At 33.0% G+C, this 12256-nt stretch overlaps 1 protein-coding gene across 2 annotated transcripts in view; it reads left to right on the top strand.

The window, feature by feature from the left end:
• LOC129946960 (probable cationic amino acid transporter) overlaps nucleotides 1-8364 on the top strand; it is a 38322-nt gene extending 29958 nt beyond the window's left edge. For both annotated transcript variants that reach the window (XM_056057344.1, XM_056057345.1), the window contains exons 9-13: nucleotides 2368-2551; nucleotides 2617-3182; nucleotides 3260-3425; nucleotides 3497-3713; nucleotides 6980-8364. In XM_056057344.1, the coding sequence (XP_055913319.1) occupies nucleotides 2368-2551; nucleotides 2617-3182; nucleotides 3260-3425; nucleotides 3497-3713; nucleotides 6980-7309 (1463 nt within the window). In that variant the 3' untranslated portion in view covers nucleotides 7310-8364. The remainder of the gene's footprint in view (nucleotides 1-2367; nucleotides 2552-2616; nucleotides 3183-3259; nucleotides 3426-3496; nucleotides 3714-6979) is intronic.
• The last annotated feature ends 3892 nt before the right edge of the window (nucleotides 8365-12256 follow it).

Here is a 12256-nt window from a genome sequence, read left to right as displayed (position 1 = left end):
ATATTATCATGATACTCGTAATACATGTTCATACTTAAATGTCAATATTTTTTAAAATCTGCATCGCTCCAATATTATTCATTTATTTCGAGATAATTCACCGCCACGTGCGACACAAATTTTTCTTAAATCAAATCAACCTACGTATGACGTTTTCGTTCAAATATTGCACAATTAAATATGCACCGGCACCCAAATATTTCATTCATTTTCGGATACACCACATCTCATGTGTGTACAAATGGCTTTATGGCAGTACTGCAAATATTTACATAATTTTTATAAGTCTGATAAACGAATGCTTTTCAGTTCCGTATGAATTTTGATTTCATATATAAGCTCAAAGATGATTTCATGATTATATCATTCATTCAAGTGCAATTGTTAAAAAAATACTTAAAGCTTAATTTTTGTAAAAAAAAAGTAATAATTTTTTAAAACATGAAGAAGAACTTGATATTAGTGTTGGTTTTAGTTATATTCTTAGCGGGCGTTATTGCTAAAAAGCCTTGTCGAGACAGATGTTGGCTTAACGATCACATATTTCGTGACAATAGATGTTATTTTGGACCCAAATACGTTTATATCTTGCCGGGACTCGGATGGTGTTATTGTTGCAGATAAATGATTTCTGTTTCCATGAAATTGAAACTGTCGTAAAAATCTCATTTTAAAAATGATGTTTTCATTCGAAAACTAGTATTATAACATTTAATCAAATTTAAATAAAAAATGTACCTATATATAACATTTTATACGTAAATACAATTAAAATCCTTACAAAACAAGTTATAAAATTGGTATTTTTTAAAACCCTATTTTCACTTACAATATAAAGGATCTTTATATTAGTCGTACTTGAGGTCCATTGAAACAATACGAGAATGGCAAGTATTGCATTCATAAACAACAAATAAATTAAGTCGAAATTTCAATCTAAGTTCGGGAAGTTAGCCCCGTCTTTGTTTGATTTTCTCTTTGTTTGATTTTCTCTTTGTTGACAGTTTTTCCAGGTTTGTTTCGCTTAGTTCCAATGTTTTTTTTTTAAAATAAATAAATGATTGTTTAAGATCCGGAAAACTGATCTTTACCTATCACTCTTTTTTTTATTGTTGTAGGTTGTTCTAGTCCTGTGAACATTGTTACAAATTAATGGACCTCTACGATCAAAATTTCAAAAGCTATGGGCAAAATTTGAAATTCTTTTATGTTTTATTGCAGCTTCTTAAAAGTGTTATAACCATTGATCCAAAAACTTAGAGTCGTGAAATGTATATTTTAAAAGTATTGCCCTCAATTTGTTTTCAAAAATGCAAAATACGTCTCCCCAATTTATTTTTTTATTTTTTGAAAAGGAAACATTTTAATAAAACGTGAATAAACACATGTGTAGAAACCAAAACTACTGTTTACGCTGATAAAAAATGTGCACGTCTTTTAATTTTGTAAATATTATTTTAGCTCGATTTTCCAAATATTGAAAATTCAAAGAAAGTCAAATTATTTTTCTCCCTGTTCATGTCCAAATTGAATCCAAAACCATAATAAATTATTGTTAAAGCGCACAAAATGGAAAAAATAATGTTTCCTTAAAATACTCCCCACTCGCCCTTTAAAAGAAACATACGTTTAAAAAGTAATAATAACTCAGATCAAATTTTAATTCAAAAATTTTTCGCAATTGTTCCGGGGCTCTTTTAAATTGTTCCACAGATTCGTTTCTTGAAATTCGTTTTAGTGTGAAATTACAAAAAATGCTCCCCGCTCCCTTTTTTCAAAATCGGATTTATAAAACTTGTTCCTATTCAAAATCATTCAAATCAAATTGTTCCAAAGATTCATTCAAAAATGAAGATTTTAAACCGAAAAAACATTTTTTGTTGAAAAATTATGTTGTCCTTGTTCCAAGCCTCCTTTTTTAAAATTTTCGGTTTTTGAACAGGGCGCTGTAGGATGTTTTGTAATTTTTATATTAAAAATCAATTTTAATAAAATAATCTCTGGAACAATTTAAAAGAGCCCTGGAACATTTGGGAACAAGTTTTGGACTTTTGAATTTCGGAATTGGGGGACGAGAAGAAAAATAACATGATTTTTAAACTTAATTAATATTTAACACTGGTCGTCCAAAAACACAAAATAATATTAGAAAATCCTTTGCAGGGATGCGTTGGATGGAATTAAAATGTTTCTTTTAAATATCCTAACAATTAAGAAACAAAAACTTTAATTGAAAGAGAACTTAAATGTGTTTTCTGTTGAAAATATTTGTTTTGCAAAACTTTCACATTTATCTGAAATCTAGCAAAAGCTCTGATGCTCTTTAGTTAATAAGTTACTTAACATATTTAAATGTATTTATTTCAGTACCTTATGATCAAATAAACACTGGAGCCGCACTAGTACAAATGTGGTCATATGTTGATGCTCCGAAATGTCGAGCCATTGTTGCAGTAGGAGCAACTGGTGGTCTATTGGTAGCAATGTTTGGGTCCATGTTTCCCATGCCAAGAGTTATCTATGCAATGGCTTCAGATGGTCTTATATTCAAGTAAAGTTACTTACATCTATTTTAATGATTTTTTTCTACAAAAATAAATATACTATTTTTTATAGGCAATTATCACATTTGTGGGAAAGAACAAATGTACCAGGACTGGCAACACTCGGAAGTGGTATTGCTGCAGCCTTTGTAGCCTTAACAATTCGACTAGAGATTTTGGTTGAAATGATGTCGATTGGAACCCTATTAGCATACACGCTTGTATCAACATGCGTGCTTGTGCTAAGATATCAACCTTATAGTACATCTCTGGTGGAACTACTTCCTGCTCAATTGAGAACTCCGATTCCACCAAGTACTCCCGATCCAACTGCGGACAAGTCTTCAAATAATTTGACCATCAAACGCATAACTCGCGGTTCGCCAGACTCAGATGATTCATTTATCGATGACAGTCCCGACGGCTATATGGGAAGAGATGATCAATTTTTGGTATCGGATAGATCAGAAAACAAATTTTACGGCAGTGTCCACGGTGCTCCGACGGGTCCGACTGGCAATGCAACGGCCTTCGATACAATCGGTGTTGGCTTGTTAGGTCGAAAGTTGCAGGAGTTCTCCTACATGTGCCCTGGACTATTTCCCTGGGTTAATCCAGGACCGGCAACTTCAGAAAGTGGTTAGTAAATTTAAATTTACTCATACGTCTGTAAGTAGAATGAAATACTATTTAAAACCTTTGTTTTTTTTTTAAAGGAATGTTTGTTACAAAGCTTGTTGGCGTGATGTTTATACTTATATTCTTCTTGGACCTATTTGCTGCGATAGGATGGTCAGGAAGACTTGCCGGATTCAGTTTCTCGATATTAATTTTAGGTATTTTTGTGATATTACTAACTATATCCAGGCAACCACAAAACAGGTACAATGTTCAAATAATATTTTTTAAATGATAATTGAATTGAAATACTTGTTTTTTTTTCAAATTTATAGGTATGCCCTCGCATTCCTAACACCGGGACTTCCTTATATTCCAGCTATTGCAATAACAGTGAACATCTACTTAATATTCAAATTGAGTATATTAACATTAGTTAGATTTACTATTTGGATGTCCATAGGTTTGGTTGTATATTTTTACTACGGCATCACACATAGTTCATTAGAAAATGCATCCGAAGAAATTGAATTACGAGTTGATGAAGCAAAAGTAAGTAGCTCTGATTTTTTAAGGCACTATAATATCGCCATTAGCTCCAGTTTATTGGAATTTAATTTAATGACGTTAAATTTAAATGAAGACGCATTTGTTGTCATTTTTTTTTGGTCAAATATTTCAAAATAAGTGATTTTAGGGAAAAATGATAATGTGAGTGTATTCACGAGAAGTCTTTCACCAAGATTACTTTATTTATAACTAATGCAACGTTATAAATGTTTTTCCAATAAGATGTTTTGTTTTGTCCTTTAAAAACGGCAAGGGAAATCAACGTATATATATGCATTTATTTATTTAATTGTAAAGAGAAAGGTGGTTAAAAATGAAAAACGAAATGAATTTTTGAATGATCAATTTTTACATTTTCGGCTGTATGTCTTCCATAACTACGCGAATTAATCCTTTAGGTCTTGAATCCATTATGACCCATTGGCATATACCTTATCTATCACGTGGCCTCGAACAAAAGTCATAAAGATGTTAAATCATAAAAATGCGTTGGCAAATTGTTTTCACCTCTTTAAGAAATAACAAGGTAATCAAACTTTTCTTCCTAAAATGTGAGCTGTTACTTCAAGATTCTCACCATTTTAGAGAATTTTAACAATTTAAATGCGTTTTTATAGATGTAGTAATTTTTCCTTGTCAAAGGCTTTTCAAAAGTGACAGCTGCTCGTATATCGGGTTATTTTAAACAAAAGTGTATTTGAATTTATTTTATTTGTGAAACTATCAAACTTAAAATATCAAACGAAATAGGGGTTAAAACACATAACTCAGCTTCAACTGAATACGCACACAAATTTTCGCAAACACTTTTAACATTTTTTTTCAAATACTGATGGGTTGGTGCTTTCTGCACTCCTAAAATGTAAAGAAAGAATTTGAAAATGATTAATTAATTAATGAAAACGCTCATAAACAACGATTAAATTGTCGTTGTTCCTATTTAGTTGATTAATATCTGTATCTGGGAAACACCCCAAGTTCTCAACGAACTCCTACAAAATGTCTTAAAAGGCTAACAAAATGGGCTAAGCAATGTGGTTTGGACGTCAATCCACATAAAATAGAATTAATACTCTTTTCGAGAAGATATAAAATTCCTCAGATTAGCCCACCCAAGATTAAAGGAATACCATTGAGCTTTTCCGACCAATCTAAATGTAGGCCTCATTTTAGACAAAAAACTAAATTGGAAGGCAAATGTTGATGAAAGAGTAAAAACGGCTACTGTAGCGCTTTTTACTTGTAAAAAGGCCATAGGATCAAAATGGGGCTTCTCCCCAAAAATAACCCACTTCGATAATCAGACCGATACTCATATATGGAGTTTCATATGGTGGACCGCATTGGACAAGACGGTAAATCTAAATAAAATCATCAAAGTCCAGAGGTCAGCAGGTATGTGCATTACAGGAGCACTTCGCCCAACACCAACCGCAGCACTGGAAGTGCTTTTAAACCTAACACCTCTTGACATCTTCTCCAAAATGATGGCAGCCAACTGATGTGTGATGCTTAGAGCCACCTCTCAATGGAACAGTAACAATACTGGGCATACTACTATTCTAGACAATTTCAGATCTATCCCAGATCGCTTAGACTATACGACCCCAAAATGGTATTCGGTAAAAGCTTCCATGTGTCCATCCCTTTAAGATCCTCCTGGGAAGAAGAGAGACCCCTGGAAGACGAGACGGTACACTTTTATACAGACGGTTCAAAGACCACGGAGTTGGAAGTGGTATCTATTCGGAACAACTGAATCTCAGTCTATCATACAGACCTCCCAATCAATGTAGTGTGTATTCCAGGCAGAAGTGATGGCAATCCACTATCCAGGCTCAAAGAAAACGTTATATCTTGCAAGGATATACTAATCTTCTCGGACAGCCAAGCCGCTCTTAAATCTCTCACGTCTGTCTCCACAAACTCTCAACTAGTCCACGATTGCCGATCCTCTCTGAATGAGATGACGGAGCAGTTTAATATTCACCTCATTTGGGTGCCGGGTCACAGAGACATTCCGGGAAATTGCAAAGCCGATGAGCTCACCAAAAACGGAACACTTCTGCCTAATGTTAGACAAAAACATAACATAGGAACACCACTTGCTACATGCAAATATCTTCTCAAGCAATATGCTCTAGAAACAACAAATGCTAGATAGTCACAGAGTACCACCTGCCTAGCAACCAAGCAAACATGGCCAAGCATAGACTTAAAACGGTCAAAAGGCTTGATATTCCTGAAAAGACAAAGTATAAGCTCTACAATTGGAGTAATAACAGGACACTGCCTCATAGGAAGACATGCTCTGAGGCTAGGGGTCTACACAAATGACTTCTGTATAAGCTGCATGGACGAGGAGGAAGAGGAAACAGTCCAACACCTTCTATGTACTGTACATTTCCAGCACTCTCCATTAGAAGGAATAACTTTTTCGGCAATCCCTTCTTCGATAATACCAGTGAACTGGCAACGATTGACACAAAATGTCTCTCTAACTTCATTAAAAGTACAAAATGGTTTGTTTTAGTTCATTACCTCATTAGTGGTATCTTAATGGACCCTTGAGGTCTAAGTGAGTCAATGACATCTGGACACTGGACAGCCACTCCAACCTAACCTTTTTAGTTGATTAAAAAAAATCTTCTTTTTATTTGCATATTTTTTTAGATTTTTTTCTTGTCATCTTAAGGGGTATGACACATGTCACAAAAACCCTCAATATTTGGGAACAAAATTAAAAAGTGTTCGAAAAGGTTTGTGCGTATTCAGTTCAAGCAGAGTTTACATAAAAGTAAATTTTACAAGTTCAGACTCAGAGCCATGTCTCGCAAAATTAGGAAATCAAATTAAAAACGAATCTATTGTCTTAACAATTCTATTTAAATATATTAAAATATATATAAATGATGTTGAAAATGTGTGTTTTTAAAACTTGAGTACAAATTTGAAGTTAAAGCAAGATACTCAAATGATTAGCCTTACAAACCCCGTTTTTGTTTGTATTTATCATTTTTAACTGTTCATAATTTAAAAAGCTGATGTGATAGAAAAATTAAAGGATAGATTCGAACTTAGAACCCCTCAATCATAAAAAAGTATTGTTTTTGTTGTGAATCTGAAAAAACATATTTTTTTCGACCAGTGTTATTATTTTGACATACCTAATTGAACTTCTAAAGTTATGTTGTAATAGAGAATATTCCCTACAAGCTATTCAAAAACATCTTATTTTAATCATTTAGGATAACAACTCTGATGAGAAAGCTGTTTGGGATCAACAGAACTTCGAACAAAACTACAGTTCACCCGACGTTATATGGAACTATGGCAACACTGAGCTTAACACAACATCATCATGGAATAGCACAACCCAAAGGAATACATCATCAAACAGCAATGCCCTTCGGGTGAAAAAGCCACCTCCTCCTAAGCCCCCAGCACCGCCAGCATCTAAAAGTAAGTCGTCAACTGACCAAACTAAGAAAAACCAAACCACAACAAAACCAACAGCTGATAAGCCAGGCTTCAGTATGTTTGTGGATGAAACGCAGTTTCCCAAGTGGGACGATTGAAATAGTTCCGCATCTGATGATATCGTTCCTCTAATAATAATTGCATTGTTATGTGTAAAATTTTAAAGTTATTTATATATACAATTCTATATCGTTTCCATCAAGTGTACATTTTAACATATTATATATATAATTATAAAATTAATATTAATATTTATGACTCATTCTTAAAAAAAAAACTAAAACAAAAAACCAAAAAAAAAAAACATTTAATAAATTCAGTTTACAAATTTATGATATTATACAGAAAATATACATATATATATTATATATACATACATTAACATTTTAAATATTTGCCCTTCCGTTTTTATAAATGTAAATACTTCTATGCGGGAGTTATTCTATAAGAAACAACAAATTATTGTTAAACTTGTAAACTAATATGACAAAAGAAAAACTACTTACAGAAAAAAGATATATAAAACAACACAAAATATCTCCAGATTTATTCAAGCCATATCTTAAACTCAAGAGCTGATTTTTGTTCTTACATATATTTTATATTATTGATGAAACAAATTTACAATACTTATTACTTATTCGTTTTCGATGTTCCGTTTAACGTAATTACCACACAAATTAATTTAAGTTTCCATTTTATTTATGAGGTAGATAGAGAATATAAAAACAAAAAAAAATAAAAATATATTTTAACGAATAAAATAATTTAAGTAAAGTAAAAAAAAACTCAAGCAATTACAGCGTATGCACACCGCAGAATACATATACGACTAAAACAAAAACAAAATAAGTTAGCAGGAGAAGCGCCGGCGGCGGCGGTAACGCGGTATTGTGGCGGCGGCGTGGCGCGGCGCTGCATGCGCTAACTAAAAAATTTATTTATTTATATAAAAACAAATTATATGTAAATGTAAATGAAAAATAACTAATGAAAGCCCACTGAATTGCGTCTTACAATTTCAGCCCTATTATACACTTTTACAAATTATTCAATTCTTTTTTCTTTTTTTTGTTAAAATTTTGCATTTTATAAATAAAGTCTATTTCAAAATATGTTTAATAAAAATTGATTATTGAAAAAATATAAAAAAGTGATCTTATTTTTTAAAAAATGAATATTCCAACAGTGTTAGGCCAACTCGATTTAGACATTTAAACTTTTGGGTTTATCCTTCGTTAATCTTACGAAATTTGAGAACTAAAATTTCTGAAGCATGTACAAAATATGGACACTGATCTTTAGTTGGCATCAACTTTAGATTTATAAACCCATGCAGACAGTTGTAGAAATCGATATGAAGACAGAAAGTATTCCAACTATTTGGAACTTAGGATAAACAAAAACAAAATATCCCTTCGAAAAAAAGAAACTTAATTTGGAAAAAAGAAGAGCTCGAACTAAATGGCAAGTTACGAGCTTTCCCGATGATAAGTCCTTAACCTTCTGAATGACGAAATAAAAAAGTGAGTTAAAAAATGATTCATTTAATATATTTATAAAAAGTGTGACGACAGATGTTTCTGACAAATACGTCGGCAAAACGTCTTAAAACTCCCCAGACACAAAACCTGCCAAAAATCTTAAGATAAATCAGAAACCCGATACAAAAAGCTGATCTTTTTGCTAAACATCTCGTGAAAGTTTTTAAACCATTCCCAGCAAATAAACCTACAGATCGTTGATTGAAAGGATTGGGGAATTGGTTTTTTTCACGCTCAAAGAATTTAGGAGCTTGTGTCAACTTAAGTTTTGTACAATATGTTACGAACCCGGTTTTTAGAGTACGGTACGACTACAATTACTCTGAGCTAAACAAATTACAAAATAGACAAACAGAAATATTAATAAATTCCTATGGGAAGTTAAGAATATTTCAGTTTCTTTGAACAATAAAGAACTACCTTACTCTAATACTGGCACTTGGACTGACTTTGAATTTAAAGCTTAAGTTTAAAAAGCACCACAAGAAGAAAAAATAAAAGCTAAATTTGAAGTACAGAAGAATGCACAAGTTTATATAGGAGAAATCTCTGATCTTTCTTTCCAGAAAAAAAGTATTTAAGAAATAGCGATCTAAATCGTGACCTTGAAATTGGAATAGTTACAGAAGTGGTTTTAAAATACGTTGTACAGCACAATTAGTGACTGCAAAATCATACCACTTCCAAAATGGAGACCATCTTTAATGGACGAGACAATATTTTGAGAAAAAAATTGGGAGAGAAAGAACCAAGGATGATGAATTGTTTGGTCTAAGGCTTTGAGAAACTTTAACATCTATAAACTTACCCTAAAGTTAATTATAACTTAAGAAAGAAAAATCATTTGACGATAAATTTGTTTGGTATTGGTTTCTTCCCGAAACATGGGAAAGAGTCAATAGTAGTATCAATCGCAAGAGTTAATAAAACAATAAATCCATGCGAATTCCAGCCGGTCAATAGGCTATTGGCAAAAAGAAAGATTGCTCATAAATTAAGTAGCTGTAAATATATATGGAAGAGAACCATTATTTTACAGACTATCAGTCAGAATCAGCTTCCCAGCTCTGAAGCATTACTGAATCTAGTAGTTGTGCAGAAGAAAATAGTTATTGGTGCAGTTTTCCTGGACTTCCAAAAGGAAACAGTTGATAGCGAAATACTGGTGCAGAAACTGAACAGATACAATGCTCGTTGAGTTGAACTCGAATGGTATAAAAGCTGATTATCAAACAGAACTCAGCGAACCAAGGTGGCGAACGAATTTTAAGAAGCATTAGACGATATTCTGAGAGTGCAACAAGGCACGGTATTGAGTACAATACTTTTCATAGTTAACATTAATGATGGGGAGAAGGTCCTGAGATATGCAAACACTCGAAAGTATGCGGATAATACTGAATGCTGACTTAAAGAATATAAAAATGTGTTTCAAAATTAATAAACTTAAGCTTAACACCGATGAAACCAAAGCTATCTTAATTGTTGGAAGTTTTATTGACAATATTTTACTTAATGAAGAAATAATTAAAGAAGTTGATGGAATTAATTATCGAGGAGTTATTATTAAAGGTAATTTTGTAGTTACTATCTTTTTAGCAACACTGGTTTAAACAGCTGACGCACGCTTGCAAATTATTGAATTTTATTATCAAAATGCGTGTTAAGAAAGTTCATCGCGTGCATTTTACCAAAAAATTGGGTGACGAAGCTCATTTTTGGTTCAATGTGTACGTAAATAAGCAGAGTTGTCGATTTTGGAGTAAGTATCAGCCAGAAGCATTGCATGAGCTACCAATGCATCCAAAAAAAAGTCACAGTTTGGAGCTGGTGGCATAATTGGACCCTAACTGTGAATGGTGAGCGCTACCGTGCGATGATGTCTAACCAAAATATTCTCACCAAAATGCAAGAGCTTTACCTGCATGACATGTGGTTTCAACAAGACGGTGCCACATGCTACACAGCACGCGCAACAATGGACTTATTCAGAGGCGAGTTCGGTGAACATTTTATTTCACGTTCGGGACCGGTCAATTAGCCGCCTATATCGTGCGATTTAACGCCTTTAGACTTTTTTTTTGTGTGGCTATGTTAAATGTCGTATCTATACAGACAAGCATGCTTCTAGAAGCCAGCGTTGGAAGACAACAATGAAGCATTTATTCATGAGATACCGGCCGAAATGTTGGAAAGATTATGCAACAATTGAACTAAGCGGGTGGACCATTTGAGGCGCAGTCAAGGTCAACATTTTCATGAAATAATTTTCAAAAATTAACCGTACTATCGATTCATAAGAATAAAGCATCTATGCATTTTTCTGATTTGTATGTGTTTTTTTTTGAAAAACTTTCGAACAGATTTTAAAAAAACAGCCTTTAGATAATAAATTAAGACTGGAAAGACACATTAACGTATGTTATAAAATTGCTAAGAACAAGTGATACGATATCATTGAACCGTGCAATCTATATACATATATAAAAATCAATGCCACTTTTCGTTGTAATGTTATAACTCAACAAAGGCTTTACCGATTTGGCTAATTTTGGTCTTGAATTATTCGTGGAAGTGCAGAAAAGGTTTGTGCGTAGAGAAAATTAAAAAAAAAAAAAACAAATCTTGAAAAGGTGTAAAATTAACATCTTTATATACTCCCATATACAAACAATTTGTACAATACTTAAAGAAATCCCGATTTGTTGATTACCTTGGAAATGTACAACGAAGCTGTAAAAGCAGGAGTTCAATTCTAATGGTTTACGTTTATTTGTACAATCGAATATAAACAAATTGAATATTCAACAAAAACATGTGTATGACACAATCATGCAAGTCGTTTCCAATAATACAGGTGGATTATATTTCTTGGATGTAGTTGGTTTCGTTGTGTCATTGATTTTAGCGACTATTCGATCGGAACAGAAAACTGAATTGGCCTTTGCATCTTCGGGAATTGCTGCTACATTATTTGAAGGTAGTCGGACCGCACACTCTTTATTAAAATTGCCATTAAATGTACGGGTGATAGAAACTTCAACTTGCAATATTTCGAGAAATTCTGCTGTTCCAAAAGTTCTGCGATTAACGTCAATTACACAGTGGCGAATAAAAAACCAATAGAGGCATTTAATCGAACAATGCAAGATTTATGCGGTAATCAACAGCTGTTTTGGTGGTGCTCTGAAATTGCTATCAGGGGACTTTCGTCAAACATTTCCTGTCATTCCTCTATAAACTCCTACTGATGAAATAAACGCCTGTTGTTCGAAATTGCTGATGGCAAAATAGCAACCGACAGTACCAACGGATTGATCACTTTACCTATTGGTTCAAAGAACGCACCATTTAAGCACCGAATGGTGCTAATTTTTAAATTCATTCGAACCGGCTGGCATACCACCGCATTGCTTGAATGTGAAAATCGGTTCTTTATTAATCCACCAAAACTGTGTAATGGCGGCACCAGATTGGTAGTGAAAAAGTTATTTTCAATTT

The sequence above is a fragment of the Eupeodes corollae genome, chromosome 2, assembly GCF_945859685.1.
Source record: "Eupeodes corollae chromosome 2, idEupCoro1.1, whole genome shotgun sequence".
NCBI lineage: Eukaryota > Metazoa > Arthropoda > Insecta > Diptera > Syrphidae > Eupeodes > Eupeodes corollae.
This window is presented reverse-complemented; position numbering and strand designations above follow the sequence as displayed.